This window comes from Lycorma delicatula, chromosome 8, assembly GCF_047948215.1.
Source record: "Lycorma delicatula isolate Av1 chromosome 8, ASM4794821v1, whole genome shotgun sequence".
Lineage (NCBI taxonomy): Eukaryota > Metazoa > Arthropoda > Insecta > Hemiptera > Fulgoridae > Lycorma > Lycorma delicatula.
In genome coordinates, this window is record NC_134462.1 from 141,120,437 (window position 1) to 141,148,300 (window position 27,864).

At 32.7% G+C, this 27,864-nt stretch overlaps 1 protein-coding gene across 1 annotated transcript in view; it reads right to left on the bottom strand.

Annotated features, from left to right (window-relative positions):
• The window catches only part of LOC142328896 (band 7 protein AGAP004871), a 175,984-nt gene extending 154,650 nt beyond the window's left edge, over positions 1-21,334 (bottom strand). Inside the window, exon 1 of the mRNA XM_075373035.1 lies at positions 21,177-21,334. Coding sequence (XP_075229150.1) covers positions 21,177-21,192 — 16 coding nt within the window. The 5' untranslated portion in view covers positions 21,193-21,334. The remainder of the gene's footprint in view (positions 1-21,176) is intronic.
• Between the last annotated feature and the right edge of the window lie 6,530 nt (positions 21,335-27,864).

Here is a 27,864-nt window from a genome sequence, read left to right on the forward strand (position 1 = left end):
TTACGGTAAATAAAAGATTAATCATTTTTAATGCTTATTTTACTCGAATATTACATTAGTTTAGTGTAAAATAAACAGCAATGAAAATATACAAAAGAAAAAATATGGAGGTTTATTTTTCATCAAAAAATCCTATTTGCCATTTTTATTTTAACGGTCGTTATACATTAAATTAAAAATACTTTTTTTAATAACGGTAATTTGAGGATTAAATATAGTAATTCTGTAACATTACGCATAGCGATTCAAGAAGAATGTAACAAACTTTTAGGACATGTTCTACCGGTGAAAAATAGAAGAAAGTTTGTTATAAATAGAGATTCAGAAACGCTTCGTTAGCGAGTATCGGCTAACGAAAAATTTCTGTGCATCGGTAAACATAAGCCGACTGTGATGATTAGGATCCAAATTAAGATATAAATATAGTGTTTTATATGAAATATGACCTGAAAAATTGGAAAAGTAGGTCCCGCAACTATATTTTTAACAGTTTTTGAGGTAAAACACAAAATATTGGGTTCCAAAAACACACTATTCAATATTTGACGTAAAACAATTTTATTAATCGGGTAATAAACATATATCTACAAGTTTTAACAAAACTTGTGGAGAATTTGATCGTAAATCAAATTGTACGAATAAAGTACACAGAAACTAAATAGAAACGTACGAATTTCCAACTTTATTAAAAACAAAACCTCCAAAATATAATGGATTTTAACTATATATTAAAAAAAAACAAATATTTAATATTAACAAAACAAACGAATTAAATATATTAAAAAAATAACAAATACAAACAAAAACAATAAAGTCGACTTACAAAACGATTAAATAAACTGCTGAAAATTTCTTCCACCGCTGATGAAATAGCACTCTGCCCGACGAACAGTGTCTTTGGTGGATTTCCGTATTTCACCCGGGTTGTTTTGTATTAGTAATACTGCACTGGGAATTTTAATAACCGATTCCTCTGCTATTATTTTACGCCAAACATAAAATACTGTGGTTTTCGAATCCGATCCTGTCGTTTATCCCAGATTTCTCGAAAAAATACTAAATGTGCAGTTCTAGAATTTATTATTTCCAATTTTTCAATTCAGACTTCATATAAAACCGCTAAATTTATCCTTTAATTAGGACCCCAAGAATTACTGGCCAAATTTACCGAAGGGGCAAAAATCAGGGCGAAATATTTCGTTAGCCGATACTTGCTAACGAAGCATTTCCAAAGTTATGTTTATTTTCACCGGTTTTACATACTGAAAGTTTGTTACGTTCTTCGTAAATCATCCTGCATATCGGTAATTATAACACCATTTATTTATCATTCGCTATTTTTTATTGTTATTAAAAAAGAAAAAAAAAGATTTCTTATATGTAGCGGTAATAAGACGGCGTATAAACTACAAGCAACAATATAATTTTATCATTCGTTATCGGAAAAAGCTAATCTATTAAATTTTACGCGAATAATATTCATAAGAAAGCTCAAGAGCGACTATTTAAAATAATTAATATTTATAATGTCGTGTTACAACCGATAAATAAAACAAAATGAAAATTGACTCCGGCAGGTAATATAATCTTTTTTCTACGTACTGCGTAAGGTAATATTTTTATTGAAGAGACATCTAGAAATTTGGCAGTTACTGCTGAAAAAATTTTGCAGCCTCCATTTTAGAATTTTATTAAAACTATTTAAAGAAAATACGTATTTTGTACGACCGTAATGAATCAAGAAAGAGAAGAAAATCCGCGTACAGATTACTTTCTTATTTTAAACGTGCGGTAATACGCTTTATTAAATAGCTATGTATTTTGATTATTTTCATTTACATTATTCATTTATTTAGAAAAAGTATAATTTGCCCGTAGCGTTTCTCTCTCTTTCTTTTATCGATTTAATTAACTTCGTAAATAAATTATTCAATTTCTTTTAATGTCATTAGTTATCTCGAATTTTTAACATTAGGCGTAAAAAACAAACATATTAAAAAAATTTTAATAATGACGTTAAACATTAGAAAGAAAACAACACTATTAAAAGTAAAAACGGCTGACATTTAAAAGATTTAAAAGTTATTTTTAATTTCATAAAAGTAAACAAAAACGTATAACTCCTGTTGAAGGTTTACTGTACTCGTAGATTCAGGATTTTAACTAGGTCACTGCTTACAACGTTTGTCGTACAGTAATTACTAATGAACTAATGAAAGAGATCGATACTTAATATATCCAGAGTTGAGATAAATGTAAATATCACTTAAAAGGGAGACCCTAATATCTCACGTAGCATTCAAAAGACTTGCGATGTTGGATGATGCTGTCAAGTGCTTTCACGACCGAACAGAAATTATTAAGCCCCACCTCCATCAACCGTTAGATTTGGCGATATGATTATAATAATAATAATTATTATTATTATTAATATTATACAGCAAGAAATCCCTCTCGTCAAACGAAAATCCGTTTAATCAGTTATTAAACCCGCAGCATTATATGTCCGTGAAACGTTGACCTTAAATAGGAAAACCGAAATAGAAGAAACAAATAAACAGGAAAGAAAGATTATAAGGAAAATATTGGGACCGAGACAAACTGAAGAAGGACACAGATTACAACCGAACGAAATTGTTGAAACATACTCTAATATCGAAACTGACATAAAGAAAAGACGAATGAAATTCTTCGGAAATCTTTGCAGGCTGCCGGAAAACCGACTGACCAAAGAATAATCGCGTACTTAGCGTCATTAAAAGTTGCGATCTTCTGGTTTGCAGAAACACGGAAAGATTTAGGACACGCCGGAATTACGCTGGAGAGGATCAAAGACAGAAATAAAATATGTAAGCGGGAAGTTAAATCAGAAGCGCCGAACCCTAAACAACATGTCCGAAACGGTCTGAAGAATAGAAGAAGGCCTTTTCTGAAAGAACGTTGGAGGGAAAAGAAGAATGCCAAGCGAAAGAAATATGAATCATGAATGCTTAACGTCCTCCATAGGGAAGTTCTCGATTTATAATAATAATAATAATGAATTAAACGATATAGGCGTATCCTGGAAAATTATGCGATTCATTTTTGAGATGAAAATGCACAGCAGACTAAAGCAACACCCACATTTTTAAAATTATTGTTTTGCGATCACAATTGCGAAAAATATGTTTTCCTCTTTTTAGAAATTTGGGAATCATGCATCAGGGGGGCTTAATAATGATTAAAATTGATTTTAAATGAATTAAGGTCCAAATTTAAAAAAAAAATCGATTTTTTTGGTTTGTTAACGTTTTTAGCATTAAAAATTTGAAATTACGGAAAAGATCTTGCATTTTCTGGGTCCTGCATTTTCTGGGTCCCGTACTCAAGGGAAAGCATTCGGGTAAAATTAATTTAAAAAAAAAATCCCTAAATATTGATAATAAATTTAAAATATAGGTTTTTAAAGTTGTTTAAAAAATATAAAGTTACAGCCGCAATTCCAAATAAAACAACTTTTAATTTTCTCGGAAAGGGGTGAAAAGTTTCGGTTATTTTTTTTTTCAAGAAATACTAAAGACTAAGGGCTAAAAAAAATTTATTTTTTTTTCATTTTAAATGTAACGGATAACATGCGAGGTGGGTTAAATTTAGAATAGATCTTTAAATTAAAAAAAAAATAAATAAAATAAGTTTTGTTAGTACAGATCTTTGGAGTGATGGACAGAAAGATTTATGGTAGTTTAAAGACCTTTGGATGAAGAAAATATAAATTCAAAAAACTCCCATTAATTCTTTTTCTGAAACATAATGTACCTAAGAAAAGTAAAAAAAAATATATAAAGTCAATTCTTTGGGGAAAGTTTGAATATTAAGATTTTTTTTTGGTAATTTTGTATCTTTATAAAAAAACTTCAAATTTTATAAGAAATGCTTTTAGTTGAAGTTCCCCGGCAAACAATTGAAATTATATTTCGGTCGAAACACCACCATCCCTTTTTCCAATTTTTGCCAACATTTAATAGATTCTTTCATCCCGAAGGTAATACCTGTCTACCGCGTTTGAAGAAAATCGGTAAACGAGGTCCCAGAGTTATAAGACCAAATCCAGGCCAGCACACTTACGTACGTACGCACAAATGTCCGTCTGACAAAAATAGATCTTTTTTGACTCGGGAGCATCGGAATAAAAAACATTTTCCCAAATTATTTAAAATTTATTCAAACCTATTTTCTTCGTTAAAAATCTTTTAAACGTCTCCAAACAGAAAATTAAAAAAAATAATACTAATTTTATTAGATTTTCTTTTTTACCGATCTATATCTACTTTAGCAGCATAATAAATAAATTCATATATGCTTCACCGTTTTTTAAAAATCAAATTTAAAGAGTTGCAAAGGAAAGTGCCACAACGGTTTTTAATGAAAATTGTAGTTTTCCAGAAACGAAAGCGGTTACAGTCGTAAAAAAATAGTACTTAAAAACTACTTTCAAAATAAAATTTTATGTATTTCACAATTTTCAAAAATTCATTTTGGGGGAGCAAACGGAACGACCAAAATTTTGTATAAAAATTCTAAATTTCAACAATATTTAATGAATAATAATTCTCTCCTACGAAAAAGACGATCCAGTTTCTGAATCGATTTAATTTTGAAATTCATTGCGAAATATTTGTATTTTGTCGCTTAACTAAGATTTAGACCGATTAGCTGATAAGCCCGCTAAAACATCGACCTTTAAATACAGGCAAAATTTTAACAAAAATCAAATGTGTTTTTTTGAAACCTTTATAAGTACAAATCTAAATTCCACGCGAGCGAAAGGCAACAATTAAACCCGTTACAAGTAGTCGTCAAAATATAAATTAATAAAGCCTTCATAGAGGACCGTCTCTGTCTTTCATCCGGATGGTTGTCGGTTCGAATCCTAGTAAACTTTCGAATTTTTCACGCACTATCAAATAATAATTTCTTATCAAGAAAGATAGTATCGGGTTAGACTTATAATGATTGCCGAAAAAATAAATAAATATTTACCTTGATCGCTTTTGCTATAAGTATAAAATGAAGATCGGTAAAATGTTCGGTTTTCCCCGATTTACAAAAAAAATAATTAAATAAATAAATTTAAAAAATGAAACCTTAAAAAATAAAAATCAGTATTGAGAGACATAATACAATCATATTATACATAACCGCTTTTATTACTGCTTACTTCTAGAAGAAATAAGCGGCACTTAGATCATTTAAAATGATACTTTGTAAAGTTTAACAAACCTTTTATATAAAGCTTTGCAGCTTTAAATATTAAAACGGCTGTTTGTTTATAAGCCACGTCAAACGACAGCTTGATGCATACCACCTATTAATATGTCACATTTTTTATTCGTTCAAATCGAGGCTAAACGATACTTTTTTTTATAAGAAGAATTTATTGAACTTGACACCGTTTCCGATATTTTATCGTTTGGCATTTTTACGCAGACTTCTTATGATCGTGTTATCGACAACACATCGTGTTGCTGTTAATCGAATTTACCAGTAATTCTACAAATATTTTGGAATTAATGCGTGAAATTTTGTTTTATTTTTTTGTAGAATTATTCTTGAAATTAGTTCATTTTTACAAAAGTAAAGTAGACCTATCGGACAGATATCTCTACGATTTCTACAGCTTTTCTTATTGATTTTATTTCTTTTAATCGAGATATGTAACAACTGTAATGTTTTTTTATAAAGCGATCAATGAAGTTGTGATTTTTATTTAAAATTACTTTAGTAATACTTGAAGTTAAAAATGCTAGAGCTATTTAGCAAAAAAATTATTCAATTTTGGTTTCGTAGTTTCTAATTTATGTTAACAATTTTTATTAATTTTACTACTTGAAATCAAGTTTAATGGCAAATTTTACAGTTTTAATTTAGTAATTAAAGAAATCGAAGTAATTGTAATGTTGTTATATCGCTAATTGTTATATTAAAAAAAAAAAAAAAACACGATTACTTTTTAATAAGGTATGCTCACTACGGGTTTGCCTCGTAAGGGCTAATGCATAATAATTCTTCAAATCGAGTTCATCAGTTCACTTTTTTAATACTTTTATTGAATTAAAATTACTGAAAATGTGATTATTTAAAATAACGTTTAGGAAATCTTTATTATTTTTACTTTCTCGTCTAGATAGCGCATTAGCATAGCATAATAGTTCCGATTTGGGCATATGCGATTTTCACCGGATCTTGACGTTTTGACACCAAAGAAACCCAAAAACCGGACGTAAATTTTCCCGATGTTAATTCGAACATTAACATCGGGAAAATTTCGGTTGTTCAGTGTCGGCCTCTAAATCACTGTATATTTCTAGAACTACTGGATTGATTTTGACCAAGCTTTGTCAGATTACTTTTACGTACGGGGCACTTATACCGTTAAACTTTCAACTTAAAAGGTTAGTGAGGCGAGTCTGTAGAGCAAGGTCACCCTCAGTATCTCGAGATTTCGTCTAATTAAGGTCATATTTTTCTTAAGCGCATTTGTTAACGATTAAAAAATAAAAATTGCGGCAAAAAAATCTTTTTGAAAAATCGCATCCCCACTCCAAAAAAATGCTCTAACTACTGCTATTTTGTGACGTCACAGGTGAGCGGTAGAATTAAATAAATGAATAATATTTAAAGTGCAGAAAAATAATTCGGTCTGGTTGGGTTTCGAACTCGATCGCCCGGTCGATTCGGTGCCTGGTGTGTTAAGCCTCGCGGCTGCTGCAGTCTGCCGACCGTACTAGCGAAATTTGTTCTACGTAAGTTGTGAAATTACATCGATTTATTTAGTATCGCCGCTAGAACCGCCTTATCCGTGGCGCGAATTAAATACGGTATGCGCGCGAGCGCTTTAGTAAGAATAGTTGAATTAAATAAACGAAAAATATATTTAATTAAAATGATAAATATCTTAAGTTGAGTTGTGTGGGTGCGCGCGCGCGCGTGTGTGTGCAAGTCGTTCATCAGAAATAACCCACAGCTGTAGGACTTTCCCGTCATGCGGCTAAAGACGCGTTCGGGGTAAGTCCTACAACAGTGCTGTCAGCTTTTAACATTTTTACAGAAACGCTTGAGCTTTTATAAACACGCCTAATAAAATTGCTATCGTACGTGCGACATTTCTTATCGATGATTTCTTCAAATCAAGTGGAAAAGACCGTTAATATTTTCTTAAAGATAACGAAAAACCTATCCAAATAAAATAGTGAAATTGGGACTTTTGAAATGACGTATCGGAAATGTTTGCATTTTCTAAACCAACGTTACCGAGATTCGGTCGCGTAATGTCTAACTTAAATGCAATATTTTTTTATTGATTTTATTTCTTCAAATCGAATCAAATGGCAAATACTATTATATTTTTTAGAATAATTAATGAAAACAGATTATTTTAAATTTTCTTGTTTAATTTTTGCAGTTTTATAAACCTACAGGTAGATTTTTGCCAAAAAAAATATATCTACAGTATACGAGTACGCACTAAATAGAGAATATACTAAAATCGGAGTAAAAATGTTAATCAACTTAGCATTTTCTCTTGTTACATAAAACTATCAACGTGTTTAACGTATAAAATATACGGGTGTTGAAACCTGAGAACAATCGTGTATCTCCTCTTTGATAATGACGTAATGTTTTTAAGTATAAAAATACAACGAATTTAATAGAATTTAACAGCGATCTTGAGGAAGTAATTAGCTTTTTCAAGAGCTTCTTAAAAACCACGTCAAGCCTGGACGGGCGTGTCTATCCGTTTTGTTTCGATTTTATTTACCTATTTCGGATAGAATAGCAAAATACTACATTTTTTTTGAAGGGAGGCGGCTTTTATAAATCACATCTATTGAGAATCGGTAACTAAAAATTGTCAATTCAAAAAACGTACATACTCGTACAAAAATAAGTAGGTACCTTTAATAACTTAAAATAATCTTACTAAAAAGAAAGAAAGTAATTTACACAATAGAATTATTGCGGTAAAAAAGTGCTCGTTACATTTGCTAAGAGACGAAAAATATATGTGAAAATCTGATACGTGATAACTGCAGCTTCTGTTACACACTATCAGTATCGTTTTCCTGCGACCTCTCGAAAAATCAGGACCAGAGATAAGCCGAAAATCGAGTTATCTTATAGCAGATAACAGGGAATTTAGTACGCATTAAAATTAAAATTTCAAAAACAAACGAATTCTTTAATCCTTGAAACGTTTACTTTATTTATTTTATAATTTAGACTTGACCCTTCGAAGATACGTACATATTAATTTATTCGAATACTAAGAAAATAAAATACTGTTACTTTGAAAGCGATCTTCGATGATCCCGAATTAAAACTCGACAATAAAAATGATTTCGAATTTATACTAGATTAGATTTTAATCCCGTTATATTATTACTAAATTTCATGAAACGAATGCGGTAGCCGGTTGACCGGTCACCACTCGACGCGGGTAGAAAGAGTTAGCAACGAGGAAGTATCGATAGGGTAAAGAAAGAAAGAACGCTGTTGGAAACGATTAAAAGGAGGAAGGGCGACCGGAATGGTCGTACATTAAGAGGAAAAATATATTAAAAGCCGTGATTGAGGGTACTGTGAACGAACAGGAGAAGAGGAAGAAGAAAACTGAAGACGATACATGTCATCAAGAACGAAAGTTATAAAGATACCAAAGAGCTAGCCTGGATCAGAAAGAACCGGAGACGTCAGTGGTCGCATTCAATTATGTGAATCGCATAATGAAGGCCGCTTTCAACTACTATTTTAACTTATTCATTTTTTCCATAAGGTTGCGTCACTTCTTGAACGCTCTTTTTATGATCATACGACGCTGAATGCAGTTAACAGACTTTAGAAATTCGTAAAACTTGAATGATATATTAGTCACGAACAAAATGTTTTTACGTTTTGAAAACGGCATGAAGAAAATTATACGCCCTTTTTTGACTTGAAAATAAGTATCACAAAAGAATACGCAAAAAAATTAAATTTTAATAAAGTTAAACGTAAAAAACAGTTGTATATAAAGCGATATTTTTTTTATAAAAATAGCGTGTATTTCATCTACGTAGGTTAGATATCGTAAGCGCAGCTGTTATAAACGACGTTAATACAAAACACCGCAACAAAATGAACAAAACTTTAAATAAATATCTCCTAAAAAGACGCTTAGAAAGCCGCAGATAATTTTTTAGCAATTACTTTTTGTCTTAGAATTAAATTTTTAATTACATGAACAAAAATTTTAATTAATTTCACCGCGAGAGAGATAGGACCAGTTATAAGAACATTAAAACGTTTTTCTAAAATAATTTTCGCTAATTTTATTATAAGTTGTAAAAAAAAATTAGGGTTCAAATATAGAGATAGAAGTACAATTGCTAAAACTTACAGGAACCAAACAGCAACAGTAATAAAAGAACATAAGAAGGTATTGAAGAACATAAGAAAGAAGCCGTAATAAGAAAGGGAATCCGACAAGGATGTCCCCTATCACCGTTACTTTTAATCTTTACATGGAACTAGCAGTTAATGATGTTAAAGAACAATTTAGATCCAATGTAATAGTACAAGGTGAAAAGATAAAAGATGCTACGATTTGGTGATGATATAGTAATTCTAGCCGAGAGTAAAAAATATTTAGAAGAAAAATATGAAAGGCATGGATGAAGCCTATGCAATAATTACCGCATGAAAATAAACAAGAACAAAACGAAAACAATGAAATGTAGTAGAAATAAAGTAGAAGGGCGGCTGAATATAAATATAGGAAGAGAAAAGATTATGAAGGTAGAAGAATTTTGTTATTAGGGAAGTAGAATTACTCAACATGGACGAAGCAGGAGCGATATAAAATGCCGAATAGCACAGGCGAAACGAGCCTTCGGTCAGAAATATAATTTGTTTACATCAAAAATTTATTTAAACGTTAGGAAAAGATTTTTGAAACTATATGTTTGAAGCGTAGCTTTATATGGAAGTGAAACGGACAATCTGAGTATCTGTGAAGAAAAGATTAGAAGCTGTTGAAATGCGGTGCTATAGGAGAATGTTAAAAATTAGATGGGTGGATAAAGCGACAAATGAAGAGGTATTGCGGAAAATAGATGAAGAAAGAAGCATTTGGAAAAATATAGTTAAAAGAAGCGACAGACTTACAGCTCACATATTAAGGCATCCTAGAATAGTCGCTTTAATATTGGAGCGACGGGTAGAAGGAAAAAATTGTGCAGGCAGGCAACGTTTGGAGTATGTAAAACAAATTATTAGGGATGTAGGATGTAGGGGGTATACCGAAATGAAACGACTAGCACCAGATAGGGAATCTTGGAGAGCTACATCAAACTAATCAAATGACTGAAAACAAAAAAAAAAACAATTATATGTTGTGATAGTAAAGTTTTCTTCAGAATGAAATCTAATTAAGATGTAAATAAATCTTCTGAAGAAGAAAAATCTTCTATTTTTACCACCACTGTGAAGGAGATTTTCATAGAGTACAACTGGAACCCACGGTAAGACGGTAAGATAAAATTGTCACTATAAATATAACGGTTATAAGCGATATAGAAAGTCATAAAACAGAAGAAAAAGGTAACGCGTTCAATAAAAATAATTGTCTTACGGCAGGCTTAATAAGGAAAGTGAGAAATAAAGAGGTACTCTTATCTACGTACGTCGCTGAATCAAATATATAATCCCATCAAAATGCTGGTAATCAACCCTACAAGTAATACCTTTATTTTGTTTCACAATAAAGGGATCGACCGAATATCGGACACCACACTACGATTAATGACACTTGAACCCTCAGATGGATGACATGAATCTTAGCCGTAAAAAAATTTGCGATAGTAAAAAGCAACAAATTAACGTACACTTGTCGTGGCTGTCTCCACTCAGAAGGTAAAATATATGCCGTAAGAAAGTAAAATAATATAAAAATTAAATATAAATAAATGAATTTTTTAAAATAATAACTTAATTTCATTAAAAATTGGATAACTTAATCTATTTTAATGTTTTAAACTACTGGTATACCTACGAAAAACTACGACCGTATGAAACATAGCCGATCAAAACAAATGTAAAAGTGAAAATAGAGTAGCGCCTTGATAAAAGTAAGAAGATTTAAGCAAAAAAGACGTTAATTAAGTAATTAACAGCGTGACATTTAAGGCTGTCTAGAATGCGGAATTTTTTTTTCAGAAGTATTTTAAATATTAGAACAACTTCAGGCAGTATATTATTACGCTATAACACCGATGACGACGCCAGCATAAATAAGAACTTCACCGGTGAGAAAAAATTTTGATCGTATAATATAATTCGTTAAAAAAACATCCGTGGAAGATGATGTGTAAGAAATTTGCTACAAAATTATTAAAGAAACCTCTTATCAAAAACTTAACAAAAAGTCGTCGAAATAGAGGTACTTGGTAAGCATTAATAAAACCATACATAAAATAAATAAAACCGACTTCATAAAATGCTAAAAAAGCAAAATATAATTTATTTTTCAAATTTTCTATAAATTTCGTCGCGTTTTAGAACCGGCGCGAAACTAAAAACAACAATAAAAAGTTAAAAATATTTAGTTTAACTTCGGTTTCAAAGATTTAGAAATTAAGAAGGGAAAAATTAGCGCTTTTGTTGAATCGCTTCTATTTATTTATTCTTTTATATTACTTTAATTTTTTATTTAATTTTTATTTTTTTACTTTCAAACGTCATATTTTCTACCTACACACACTCTTAGACGTATGACAAAAATGTAAAGACGGGAAACCTACATTGTGATAAAATTTAGAAAAGGAATGCTGAAAACAGTTACAGCCTAATACTAAAGAGCTAAGGCTATCAAGTATGGGAAATACATACATTGTTTTTCATATATATATATATATATATATATATAATCCTATGTTTAATCGTACAAATTTATGAATTTATAATCACGTTCAAATTAATTACACCCTACTTTTCTTTACAAATTTTCTGTATGTAGTAGAAGTACAAAAATCGTCCACAGCGCGCGCGCGCACACACACGCAGTCAATCACACTAATACAAACTCTTAGAATGATAATACGAGAATATCTTTAAATTGTCCTACATAAACCGTGTAATTTATCGTTTACAAAAATCTGCCGCTTATACTGTGCGGGAAAAACAATTTACATTTTTTATTAAAAAAAACAATTTTTTATTAAAAAATATACTATCAAAATCAATCGATTTGGGAAGAGTAAGCTTCAAAAAAGCATTAAAAAACGTACAGTTTGAATAAAAGCCTCCACCTTTTTTAAAGTTCAGTAATATTTACGTTTCATAATTTATAAATAAATAATGAAATGATATCGACACTACTTACACAGTAACCTTAAAATTTTTGGATGACTGTAACAACTAATTTATATAATACACTACACGGCTTTACAAATTGCACACGCTGACATCATTCATAGATACTTACGATAAAAAATTCAGTACTTTTAGCTAATACCAGTGCTACATCTACATTTAACGGAACATCTTGTTCCCTTTAAATAGGTGGATTTTTTAACGAATTTATTTATTTATCGTGTGCAATTTAATCGTTTTTATTCAAATAATAGCGTATAATTATATAAAAACAAAAGGTTTATATAACGGTACGTTTTTTAAAAAAAATTAATAAATACAAATCGGTAGATGCAAATAAATATAAATATAGAAATATAATCTAAAAAAAACACAGAAAGTCGAAATAAAACACGTTAGAAAACAAATTATGTTACAAAAAACTTGTAATTAAAAAACAAATTTTGCAAAGACGTTATAACGTTATCAATACCGGGTAGTGTATCGTTTACAGATTCAAACTGATATTAATTAGACTGTACTTAAACATATTTTAACACCGATCCACTATAACCGATAATGTATTTGAATAAAAGTAACTTTTTATACAGAGCGTTTCATAATGTTCTTCGGAGTTACAAAAATTCAGTACAAAAAAAGTATTTCGCTTACCTAAATGAAAGTTGTACGAGGTGATGCAGGGGCTCAAACGGTTTTTGTTAAAATCTATAAATGTTCAATATGTGCTCCTCTGGTGACACGGCACACATCAACACGAAAGTCTAGCTCTTGCCGAACTCGTTCTAACATGTCACTTTCGATAGAGTTGATCGCATCGATTATGCGATCCTTTAGCTCAGCGATATCGTGCGGCATCGGTGGGATAAACACCTTATCTTTCACGTAACCCCGGAGAAAGAAATCGCATGGCGTGAGGTCTGGTGATCTTGGTGGCCGCAGCATAATGTGTTGGTCTTCTTCAGACGCACGTCCTATCCGGCGCCGAGGTAATGTTGTATTAAGGTACTGTCGAACCTCGTTATGAAAACGGGCAGGACAACCGTCTTGCTGGAAAATGAAGTCGTTGAGTAGCCGAGGCGTAAGTCATAATTGTAACATATCCAGGTATATCGTGCCGGTTACTGTCGTTTCCATAAAAAAGAAATACACTGCCTTACGAGAGATCGTACAAAAAACGTTTACTTTCGGAGAATCCCGAATGTCATCTACATAAGCGTGCGGATTTTCAGTTCCCCAAACTCGCACGTTATGACGGTTTACTTCGCCGCTAATACGGAAAGTAGCTTCGTCGCTGAAAATTATCTTGTTTAGAAAACCTTCATCGAACAACATCTTTTCCTGTAACAGTAACCAAAAATCGAGCCTACGTGTTTTATCTCCATCAAAAAGACGCTGGATTAATCGAAGACGGTACGGTTTGCATAATAAACGTTTACGGAGAACTCTCCACACTGTTGTTTTCGGAATTCCTAATTCTCTGCCTGCAGCCGCAGTCGATTTTGACGGGCTACGAATGAAACTTACACGCACACGTTCGACATTGCCTTCTGAGGTCGATGGACGACCGGTTGAATTTCGCTTGCACAAGCGATCGGTTTCACTGAATTGTTTACACCGTGCACGGATTGAATTGTCACTTGGTGATTCCTTATGAAATTTTAACCGAAACGCACGTTGCACAGAAATTACTGACTTTCACAAGTGAAATTCTAACACACAAAACGTCTTCTCGCTTCCCGTGGCAGCCATTTTCTCTACTGTCGACGCCTAGTGATCAAATGGTTTACTAACTACCTAGTATATGTGGAAAAAACTATTTGAAGTACTCTTTCGTACAGTACTTGTTTTATTCTTATGAGTGAAATAGTTTTTTTTTAATGAATTTTCGAAACTCCGAAGATCATTATGAAACGCCCTCCTGTATATATATATATATATATACATGGTCCGGCAAATAAACCTGACGATTTTAGAGGGATAATAATTAAACTGTGTTTCGTACTATTAAAACATTTAATATATCAAATTAAAGATCAATTTTTGCAATTTAGTGAATTACAAAGATTTTTTTTTTTATTTGAATATTATGTCGTCCAAATGTTTTCTATTACTTCACACACTCGCTTAACTTCATTCTGAAATTTGACATTGCTCTCTCAATCATCACTTGTAGAACTGTTTCAATTTCTTGCTGAATGGCCTCCTTGAGTTCTGCAATTGACTATGGTCGACTACTGAAGACTTTACGTTTGAGATACCCCCACAGAAAAAAATCACAAACAGCCAGATCAGGTGAACGCGCTGGCCAAGGAATGTCGCCAAATCGGGAAATCAAACGTCCAGGACATGTTTTTCGCAGAACATCCATTGCGATTCTCGCCGTATGAGCGGTGGCACCATCCTGCTGAAACCAAATTTCACGTCCTTTCATTCAGTTTCGGTCGCAGAAATTCATTCAACATGTTTACGTATCGATGAGACGTTACTGTTACTCTGCGATTGAACTCCTCAAAAAAAATACGGGCCGATTATGCCGAACTATGAAACCGCACACCGCACTGTAACATCGACCGTGAAGTAGTTTTTAAAGAATTTGCCGTGGATTATGCGAAGCCCGACAACGGTAATTTTGTTTATTCACAAATCCTGACAGATGAAAGAATATGCGCCTCGTCACTTAAAAGAATAACGGCATCCCGGTGGACATTTTCGAGGATGACCTCGCAAGCTGCTTTGCGAGACGCCCGATCATTTGCGTTAAGTTGCTGCACTAACATCGTCTTATACGAATGGAATTTCAGGTCGGCGTGAAGAATTAGTCGTACACTTCGATCAGAAATGGCTAACGCAGCAGCATGTCTCTCTCCTGAACGTCGTGGAGACCGCGTAACAGCTAATCTTACAGCGTTAGTGTTTTCAGGCGTTCTCACGCCTGAAAACATTTTCGTAGTGTCGGTTTCATTTTTAAAGCGGACGATGTGTTCCTAAAATTCTTCACCCGCAATAATATCGTATTCCTACTAGGAACAGATGCGTGTCGATTTAAATTGAAATGTCTGCGAAATAAACGCTGTGTTACAATAACCGAATCGTTATTTTTAAAAAAGGCTTCGATCACAAACGCTCGTTGTTCAACCGACCGCGACATACTGGCTACTGAAATAGCACGATAGACCTGTCGATGTACAACACTCCCGCCTTTTTATTGACAGTGGTGCCAACATAACAATTACTACAAAATCGTCAGATTTATATGCTGGACCCAGTATAAAAAATCAGATTTGAAAGAAATTAATCGATCTAAAGATCGTATATAAGGTATTGATGTTCAATATTTAGATAATGAATTAAATGTAGAATTATAACAATATCGTATAATTGCATTGCGATTGAAAAAAAATAAAATAAGATCTAGATGATATAACAAAAAATTTTATTTTTTCTTTAAAAATGTTTTATTAAATAGGCGCTCTTTTTTTGCTTACTTGGTCCGAGTACTTAGAACCGACATGAGAATACATCTAATATAAATAAGGTGAACGATTGCAATGCTCGTATGGTATCGCTGTTAATATTCATTACACGTAAAAGATAACATCAAAGTTACGTAATACAATTTTCATTATACGTGTCATCTAGTTGGTGCAGCCGAATGGATTAAGGCGACAAATATCCACATCCTATAGTCGACTGGTTCGAAAGCCACCCAGTTTTTTTCGTACCGGTAATAATTTTAGTTGTTTCGTCTTTATTATTATCTTTAACCTCATACAAAGCCGATCCTCCAATCTGAGGGTTGGCTTATTATTGTAAAATTCAATTAATTCTCTTTATCGTGCTTTAAACGCTTTCCCAGTATTTTGACATAATTTTGTACTGTTAAAAAACCGTACTTGCACTGATAATTTACATTAAGTAGAGATTAAAAATCAATGCTATTGTAATATATATATATATATATATATATATATAAAACAACTAATTATGAATGATTAACAGCTGCTATAGGGAATCCCCTGACATCATTGACAGTCTATAGTATGTTATAATAAAACACATTTATAACAAACTATGAATTGCGATGTAGAAGCTGCTTGATCGATAGATTCACTGTATTTTCCGGCTTTATATGAAATAATTTTAGTCTCGTAAATCTGAAGGAACATATACAATAAAGAATCAGATGTTGTACACCCTTTTCGCTGAAAGTAATGATGACCGATCGATGCGGAAACTCATCGTAGTTATTTTTAAACGTATAACACGAAGAAGTAGATTTATTGAAAAATTGATGAAAAGTAGGGTTGAGGTGAATTGACACATGCGAATTTCGCTCGCGTTGGTATCTCGAGAACGGTTGGACCTAGATGCATGGACTATCGTTCCGGGTGATCGCCAAATATCCTTTGCCTGGTACCCTGAAGCCGTCACCCGGTTAGGTTTTCAAAATCGCGTTAATAATGGCGTAGGACGCAGCGTTTTACTAAAACTACTGAGTTTTAGTAAAAACTTACAATTTTTTTGTAGTTTGGTAATATTCGGGCTTCCTAATTTTTAAATAAATGTTGAAGAAGAGATATTAAAATGTAATCTTAATAATTTTTGATTAATACTACGCCGTTACACTTTCTAATATAGCTAAGCAGAATGAAAAGTTTTTATAATAAAAAACAGTTTAGAAAAATTAATCGGTCGATAAAAGTTATAGATGTGTAGATGTGTACTGCGTTTAAAATTGGTATTATACTATTACAAAATAACGATTGTTAGGTTGATCTCGTGTAGTAAAAACCTTTATTGTTACACAAGTTTGAAAAAGAAAGTATTCTAAGTTGAGCAGCGCTATTGTTTTATTTAATACGAGTTTTAGGGTTCATTTAATTTGTTTTTTGTATTAATTGGGTTTTTTTTCTGAATAAAACAACATATGAAAACAAACTTTTCCGATAAAAAATCGGCATAACATTAGCATAGCGAACAGGCTAAAAGAAAATAAACCGATATAAATATAAAAGTAGAACTTTATTATATAACAAATTAAAGGGGTCGTACTTAAAGAATGAAAATAATATAGACTTTATACATTCCTGAATTTTACTATTACATTAGTACGTGTATAAATTGCACGGACGCCAGTCATTTAGTCAGCGATAAATCCCGAAAACATCCGAGTAGACTGTACCGTGTTACTTAACTTCGGTAACTGAAGGAAACGAATTTATAAAAAAAATTGAATCGCCCGTTGAAATTTGATTTTAAATTTACGTTCTTTCATTTTGCAACTAAAATTAATCTAAGGAAAATTTAAAATCGTGATGGAAGATCAGGCAAATCATTTATTTTGTTTTACGCTAAACAAAGCCCACAAAGCAATAAATTACTTTGCCAGTAATTCTAAGAGATCGGTTTTTCTTCATAAAAATAAACATCGTTGGATAAAATCAGCGGGTCTTTTCTGTTACGCGCCTCGTACCCCGTCTTTTATTATTCCTCTCGGATGCGTATAAAATTATGATGCGATACCGTTTAAATCATCATATTAAATGATAAAATAATGTCGCAGACGAATAATTTTTTACAACCGTTACCTGTGTCGACCTGTACGACTTACAAGTAGATTAGCGATCCGGTACTGTCTATTCGTTTAAATTTATATATCTTGTTCTACGCTGATAGTTCTGTCGTCTGTTTCTTCAGCGATAAGGTAACGATTTTCGGCATTCATCTCTGTATGTTGTGGGCTTCGGTCAAAAGGAGAAATCGTAAGGAGACGGCTATCGGACTCGCGCGAGTAGTACGACATCTGTACGAGTGAATTTTTACGGCGGCATCGATGAAGCATCAAAACGATCGGTTTCGTAAAATTTTGCCGGATATAGTAGCCTTTTGGCAGCCTGCATAATGGTGTTCCGTTATTCGAAGTATCGTTTAGGTTACTTAATCGCGTAAAATAAATGCAGGTAGCATAGTGTTTAAAAGTATTTTATATGTGACATTTATAGATTACCTCCGTACGGCAAGATCGCTTTTGGATGATCTAATTAAAAACGGTAAGTGAAAGTTTGCATTTTGTTAATATTCTACTATGTTTAAACGCTTCGCTAGTCGCCGCGTAACAACAAGCTGTAAAATCTTAGTGCGGGTGACACAACTATATATGTTAAAGGTTGTCCTGCTTTACTATAGATTCCCGGTATCCGAGCGGAAAAGTGCTAGTCTTGTGTTCGAAGGGACTTAAGTTCTACACTCAACAAATTTTTGGAAAAAAACAACAATCCGTAAACTAATGCGGGCGCATTATAGAAAAGACCCGAATCATTTCTAATTGTGATTTTTTTTTAGATTAAGTAATTTCTATTTTGTTAGACCTGATTCAGTAAGCGGGTACAACTTCTTTTTTATTTTTTTTGTCAGAAATAACAGTAAAAACGTGCATTTTTACATGTATATAACAATAACCAAACAAACCGATAACCAATTTTTTTCAATTATTATTATTATTATATCTATTACTGAAAATAAAAAAATTACCAAATAACGCGATAACGTTTTTTTTTAATAATAATAGTTTTATTTATTACAGGAAATAAAAAAAATATAAAAAACTTATCCAAGATTGATCGTTAGTATGGAAAATTTTACATTAATTTCGTTAATTAAGAACATCGATGCTAGTAAAAAAAGCCGTCGACTTTTTGCATAAAGAGAATATTATACAATCTGGACGCGATTGTAAAACAAACGGTAAAATTAAATTAGTTACTGAAAAAGGACGAAGGGAGCTGGTGTTGTAATAAACGAACACGGAGAGAAAACGTTTGCCTAGATTTTCTTCCTACCGCAAAACACTGTTCCGTGAGATCGGGACTGTCATCCCCCGAAGAAAAGTCTGACCCAGCGTACTCCGCTACGGCAATCCGGCGGGTTTTCAACCGAGCAACCCTATCGTCCTTGCGGTTAAAATGCGTCTTCCGACCGGTATCCTCCGATATCACCTTCAACGGGTTCGAGCGGTGACGCTTCCTAGAAGGTAAACCGGTGCCTCGCACAGAGAGACCAGACTCAGAGTCACCAGACGAACATTTGCGAGGTCTACAACCTCGCAACGGCCTCCCCGCTCCACTCGAAACCGGACGGCAGTCCTTTTCACTTTTCGGATCTTCGAAATCGGACATCAGAAGAAACGAACAGGATAATCTTCCGACGCCAACAGTAAAGAAATAACAAACAGCTGTAAGCAAACTATGTAAATATAGAGTTTTACCGACTAAATGTTAATTTTACGCCAGAAAATGTATATATATGTATAATATAATCTATAATTAATATAAATAGAAATAAATTATAAACAACACCCGACACGACAAAATATAAAGAACAGAAACAGAAATAGTCACCGTTAACCTACGTCGCTACGGTAAACGACTCAGATGTAAATAAAATTTAATTAAATTAATAAAATAATAATAAAGGGGAACAAAAGCGTAAAACTGAACTCAAACCGATCCGACAAAAAACAAAAACAAGCGTAGTAAACCGAAAGAACGTAAAAACGAACGCTAGCAGGAGTTGAAAGAAACACGCCTAATCACCGTCCAACTCCCTTTTTCCTTAAATTAACGTTATTATTTATTTTCCCGTGAAATCTGAAGTAGCTGCAAAAATAAAGGTGACGGTGCGATAACAAATAAGGTTTGTGTAACAAAGAAGAGAAGTTAAAAGAAAAAAATTAATTTTCTTTTAAATAAGTAAATTTAAACAAAGAATTTCGTCAAAAATTCTAATTAAAATACGGACAAATTACAAATCCTTCGTCATTCCTTAATTTTAGAAATTCAAATTTTTTTATGGAGTAGTCATTATCGTTAATTAATTCTAACGGATGAAGGGAAGGTATACAAAAGTGTTGTCCGACTTCGGTGATCGATGAAAAAAACATTAATAAATGTGAATTTGACCTATGGCTTTTTACTTTAGTTTTTTACTCTAATTTTCAGGGATGCAACTCGACATTCCTGATGTGCAGTATCGGAATCGTATAACATGCGAATCGTGTTGCTACCCGGCACCCGTGTTTTTACAAAAATTTTAAATAACTTTCTGTAAATTTAAATCTTTACAAAAAAATTGTATTTCAAAAAAATTATAAGAAGCGATGATTTTACACCTCAAAAGAACATTCAGAATTCAAATTCAAAATTAAAAACATTCTTCTTCAGAGAAAAAAGCCTTCCATCTAATCAAAAGGTATCGACAACATAGGAATTTAATTATTTATAATTTAAAATCTTTAAAAATACGAGTAAACTTTTAATAATTTTTTTAGTTCGAATTACGAAAATTAACGAACTGAAAAATCCAAAATGTTATCTTGCCTTCCTAAGAATCTCGCAAAAGGATGTTGATAAAAAATCACATTTAAGAAGAAAACGTTCAAGTTTAGAATTAAAATGAAATAGACGGTTACTGATAATCAAAATAAGTTACCTATATCTATGATTTAAGTAAAAAAGGAAATCGCTAATATGTGCGATTAACTCGTACTAATAATGCGTTGATTTTGATTTATATTTAACAGAACATGTGATAATATAACCTAGAATATAAAATGAAAAATAAAATATTAAAAAAGATTCAGAGATGTATAACGTCTTCGTGTTAAATGTAATGTAATTTAACTTTTCGTACTATTAACGTGTTAATGATAAAATCAATTTGTAAACAAGCATCTGATGCCAGACGCTTCAAAACAATATTTAATTACAAAATAACGATATAAATTATTTTACCTTGATTTTCAGTCATGTCCAATTTATGCGTAGAATCCGTCGTTTTGACGGTATTATTAAAATAGGTAATTAAAAAAAAGATTAAAGTAAAAAAACAATATTACGTTATCAACTTGAAGTACAAAACTAAACTACCGTTAGTCAACCAACAGAACCGGAGCAAAACAACCCTACTGCTACCTAACATCACAACCTACAAGCACTCAGAATCAGCAACCACGCAACGACCCCTTACGACACAGAAAGCAAACAGGTTAACCAACGTTACGCCCAACAAATCACCTAAATTTCCCTCTAAATAATATTTTTTTATTTACAAAAAAAATGTAACGATAAATTTTTATTTTTATCATTACGTCTATCTGAAACGTATTTAATCATTATTTTTTTTAATAAAAATCAAAACGCAGAATGTGTATTTTAAAAATTATTATGAATAATTGGAAGAACTGTCATTGATATTGTGTAACATTAGAAAATACATCTTTTCACACATAATACTTCTGCTGCGAACTATTTATAATTTTAAGTGATTAAAATTACTTTACCATCATTAAAATAATATTTTTGTAAAAAAAATGTAAAATTAATTTTTAATAAATCTTTCAATACGGAAGAATTTTCATATTTCTTAAACATATTATATGTATATATATATATATATATATATAATTTTATCCGCTGAAAGTAGGATATAAAATAAATATTTTATAAAATGAAATTTTTCAACTTGTACCACTAAATTGTAAATATAAACGATGCATGCTAAGAAACAATAAAAATGTAAAAAACCCCTTTAAAATCCATAGTATTAAACAAGTAAACAAGAAAAAAACACATAAAACAAAAAATATGAAGAAACAAGCCGAAGGTATCATTTCTTTAAGTGGTTCCGTATTCTGCATTTTAATAAATTTACCAAATAGTTTTCTAGGTTTCGTTGATTTTCTTTTCATGTAATGGGATTTACATTTTGTTATTAATAAGCATAGTCAAATTAACTTCTTGATTTTTTTTTAAATTCGACCTTGAAAGTAATGAAAAAAGGCAAAAACAATTTGGAACAATGATTGCAAGTTTTCCCCGCTTCTTACTACGCTGAACGATATATTCAGTAAATTTGGGCTTCAAAAAGTCTTCAGATAAATATCTAAAAACTATTTCGGTTTTTTTTATCGGGTGGAAAAAGATTATTTTTCACCCAGGGTGAAAAAAGGAGGGGGAAAAAATTAAATTTTTTTAAAATTTTTACCGTTATATGCGATCGCTACTGAATCAATATTTATGAGTTTCGTAATTCATGTTTGTAATTCTGATTATGTATTTCACGAGCGAAGCCGCGACCAGGAATTCATTATTTTCACTAGTAGAACATGTCCTGAATGTTTCTATCTCTTAGCGGGACACCTGTATATATACAGAATGTATCACAAAGTTCTGCAAAGATTTTAATAATACATTCTACTCGTGAAAATAACAGAAAAAAAATTATATAAACATATGCCCTAAAATGCTAAATGCTAGTTACGGCTAGTGATTAATTTCGCTCGAATTTCAGCTACCTCGATGAATCGAGGTAATACTGAAATTTTTAACTTAATTAAGGATCAGAATTAGTAATTTCTTATGTTTCCGTCCTGAAAAATCGAATAAAATAGGTTCCAGTACCATATCTACAGTATTTTTTGAGAAATCTAGGGTGTCTACTCGTACGGCTTTGTTTAAAGATGTTTAAAGCACCTGACTGTGGAAAACTCCGTCACCAGGGGATGCCCGCAGAGTTTCGTTCTCTGTTCCCTGTAGTGGAACCTGGTATTTATCGGGATTCTGGCATTGACATTCTCAGAAGGGGTCCCAGACTTTCGTCGATGACCGTCTGCTATTAGTTCGTGGTAATTTACGACCGCAGCTGGAAGATCGAGCGCAAGCAGCCTTGTTAATGCGGAGGGCTGCATGGACATTCAAAATTTAAAGATTTCTGTTCCCATGACGAAGTTTACGCATCTCAAGGACGCAGACAAATTATCATACAGTCGAAACCCGCACGTTAAATACAAAGGCTGTGTAATCAGCCGAGTGAGAGTTCATTAGCACCTAGAGGTGTTTTGTTTGATGTGAAGCGGCAACCACAATGGGCAAGTAGCGGTGGACGCCGTCTCAGCGATGCACAAATTTAAGAAGATTGCTAGGTTAGATTACGGGTTGTCGGGCCGTCAAATTTACACGATGTATACCGAGGTGTCTTCGAAAGCACGACCTCTTGCGTGGCGCCCGTTTGGGCGTATAGGTTGGATATGAATACAGCACTTGTTCAAAAATTAAGGAGTGCCCAGAGCAGAGCCTTAATTGTATGCACTGCTGTTTTTAAAACAACCTCTTACGAGGCTACCACCGTATCGGGAAAGGCTCTCTCAATCGATTTAGCGGTGAAAGTTCGGGCCGCCACGTCGAGATTGCGAACAGACCGGGAGGCCGCGGTATTTGGGATGCGGTTTCGGGCCGAGCCAGTACCGGAACGGAACGGTGATCGCAATGCACCGGATCTAAATTTCGTTCAGTTGTCCGTCTTCCGCCTGCAGAGCCTCGCGATGGAAGCATAGTAGTCGGAACGGGACATCTCGACTAATGAAAGACCACTTTACAAGTTTCTACGGGCTCTGGAGGGGATGGTACGCCTCGAGTTCGTTTGTGCTCATCAACTATGTTAATTTTAACCGATGTCTGTTTCGGTTCCACCTTGCAGCTGATGAGCTGTGCGTCTGCTAGAGTGCTGAGGTGTTGGAAAGGGGTGAGGTATGCTTGCACCTCGTAGGAGGCTAGCCCGATCTTTACCATCAACTGGTAACAAACGGCGTGTATCCCTGAACCACTGTTTTGGGAGATGCAACGGGGCACTATTATAATATCTCTGCAAACAATAGTCCGATTTTCAAGATTGAATCAGCGTATTTGTTAGTAGGTTGAAGGTTAAATTTTGCACGCATCGGGTACTTCCTCGATCTAACAGATAACGGTTATTTGGAAACGTTACCTAAAAGTAAAGAAATTATTTATTAAAACGTGTAAATAATAAACAGTCCGTTACGATGCTGTATTTTTAATCGGACCGCTAAGTGGCGAGCCGTTAAATTTCCATGCTTCTTTCGTACATGCAGCCGCTCCCATAGATTATTGAGAATCGAAAACAAATATCGCGAGCGATTCATAATCAACGCCGTGCTAAAAGTACCGAAGATAAATCGATGAAAATTTGTATACGCGTTCTTTTCAGTGTGTAACTGCACACTAAGAAAGGATTTTTTTAAATTTCGAGTTTAAAGGGATAAAATGGAAATTAAATTTTTTTTTTTAAACCCTGCTAATTTTTTAATTTCTGGGTAACAAATGAAGATATCAACCTGATTTTTTGTAAGTGTAATCTTCCCGTAAATAAACCATTTTCTAGGTTTTTAAATTAGACCTTGAAAGAGTGTGAAGAAAAGGCGCTGTGGCTCAACCAAGTCAGCCAATGCCACCGTTACTGTATAAGCGACTGTCTGCACCTGCCTCTGGTTACTTGACTAAAAAAACATTAAATAAAAAGATTTACCGCTACGGGAAACGCTAAAAACCGTATAGCGCGGGCGTAGCTGCGATGGGAAATTATTACTAAAATAAAAAGTGAATGAAGACCGGCTCATATGTTATTTTGTAAGATTCACGAATAAAATATAAAGGTGGTTTTAGTTATGATCTAAATATATCGTAAAACTTATTTTTATCGGTACAGTAACACACTAAAGTCAGCTTCCAACTCGTGTTTTACGTGTTACTATAATGAGGTATTGCAAAAAATATTATAACTGTCGAGTTATAACTGCACGACCAGCTCACCATCCGTTAGTTGATAGAAAGGTATGCTATAGCATATTTGTTAAACGGAAGGGTCTTGCAGCTACTTATAAGATAATGCTTACTTTGTAACGAGTAATTTACCGTATCTAAAAGAAAAAATTTAATAGCAAGCAAATAAAATCGACTTCAGTTTTATTATTTTTTTTATATGAGCGTTTTTACCAGAAGTAATATTAAATCTTCATAAACTCGTTTCTAATTTAAAAAAAGACGTGTATATTTAAAGTTTATCGATACGTGTATTGCAGAAACCTCTCCAAAAGTACTAGAGAATCTAAGAAATGCGATTAGGTCTTATATTTTACGAGGGAAAATCCTCAAATTCACTTCCCCGCAGTTGAGAGGGAGGCTAACGAATGTAGGGACCAAACAGCTGCCGGGATAAGGAGCTCCACCCACCCCCCCACCTTCCGCATCCCCCCCATCGCCGCCAATCATACAAGTACCGACGGAGTTGTATCTAATAAAAAGATGAGATTAAGAAAAGACAGGAAGAGAACATATAGGACCTGTATGTAGGGAAAAGGAAACGTAAAATACAGGAAGCTGAGGTGGAAGAGGAGAAAGGCCCACCGATTTTGAGATCTGAAATTATACAAGTTATTAAAGACATAAAAACAAGAAAGCAACAGGGGTAGATGAATTTTCAATTCGACTCTTTAATGTTTAGAAGGAGATAGAACAGATGAAATATTCTCAAAATGCAATGCGATTTACGATACTGGAGTACGGCCAGAAGATTTAATTAAAACAATTTGATACCGATACGTAAAAAATTGGAAACAAAAACGTGAAGAACATAGAACTATCGGCTTAATATCACATACTGCAAAAATAATGCTGAGAGTTATGAATAGAAGCAGGTCAATTACAAAAACGAATCCTGAAAAGAATGGATTCAGAAAAAAGGAACAAGATAAGCTGTAAGACTGATCAGTATGACTGCAGAGTAATGTTTTGAAAGAGGAAGAGGATTGATTGAGTTTGTATTTTATAGATGTGGTAAAGGCATTCGGTAAAGTACAGCGGGAAAATTTATTTTAGATTCTGTAAGAAAAGAAAATCGTTTGGGAAGATAGGAGACCGATCAGAGAATTGTATTTGAAGCAAAAAGCTGTGAAAATAAATGAGAATCTCAGAAACCTGTTAGAATTAGGTTGAGAAGTCAGACAAAGCTGCTGTTTATCAACAACACTGTTCACCCTTTATTTCAAGGAAACTATGAAAGAAAAATTGAATGGCCAAAAAGGTGTAAGCATAAGCGGAAGAAAAATAAACTGTTTCAGATTTTCTGACGATCAGCTGATTATATCTAAAGACACTCAGACGTTACAAGGAACGATAAAAAATTGGAAGTAGAGATGAAGAAATATAGGATGAAAATAAACGGGAGGAAAAAACTTATGAAATTAAATGAGAAAGAAAAAAAGATGTTGTAACAGCAGAAGGAGAAATTGAACAAGTAGAAAGATACATATCTCGGTTCGGGACAGTACTAACCGAAGACTAAAGGAGTAAATAAGAAATTAAGATAAAGAACGCGACGGCAAAGGTAGCCTGTTTAGAAAGAAAAACCTATTTTGCAACACACGGATCTAAATCTGAGGAAGACCTTAACCTGAGATGATACGTTTGTAGTATTTCTTGTACGTTAGTGAAACACGGACGCTGGGGAAAAAGGAAAAAGATAAGATTGAGGCTTTGGAGATGTGGGTCTGGAGGAGGATGGAGAAGAGAAAACGGATACTTCAAGTAGAAGTATAAGAAGAGTAAATGAAGATAGAACAATACCGGCTACTATCAGAAGGAAGAAAGGAAACCGGGTCGGGAAAAAAAGAATAATAAATACAGTTTTTAAAGGCTCTATTGAAGGTAAAGAAAGAAAAGGCAAAAAAGGCTGAAATTGAAGGGTAGTGAAGCTCGTGATGAGAGAAAAAAGCACGAGCCACAAACAGATGAAGACAAAAGCGGTGCCAGTGATCTGCAAACAGGTAAAAATATCACACGATGATGGTGAATGTAAAAAATGGATTTTCTATAATGAATCTGTATTTAACACGCCGATAACATTTTAATTAAAATAATATTAATAATTCATATATAATCGCATTTTACTTATTATCTTTTCAAAATATTAAGCGACAAAACCTTTTTTTTTTTTTTTTTAATCCAAACTTTAAAGATGTTTGTGGACCGAAGTATATTGCGCTGTTCATTTTAACCATTTTAAAAAGGTAATTTTAAACAGCAAAACATTTGAAATAAAAAAATGTAATCGGTACATTAAAAAAAAAATCTATTTGTTGCTAGTAAAAAGTAGAATTGTTTTTTCAACAAATTTCAAACTTAATTATTTTTAAATTATTATTTTTTTCTCAACTAACTGGAAATGTATACGTATTTATGATTTATACAAAATTATAATATAAAATAAATATTTTGTAAGTATAACTAATTTTATTATTCATATACAAGATGCTTGTATATAAAATATATATATATATATATACGCTGTGCTAAAAAAATTATTGGAAAAAAGATAATAAAAAGAACTCTCAAGAATCTGTTATAAAAGTTAATTTGAATTAGATGCGCTTCGATTGTTAAACGATCATCGTAAGTAGTTATAAAAGAATTAGTGAAAATAAACATAAATATAAGAAAAAGAAGACAAAATACAGTTTTATTTGTATTTATAAAAATTAAAATTTAAGATATGTTTTTTAAGTAAATACCGTTTTGATATACTTCATTAAATTTCAAAATCTTGAGGTAATCGTTTTTCAAACGTTTA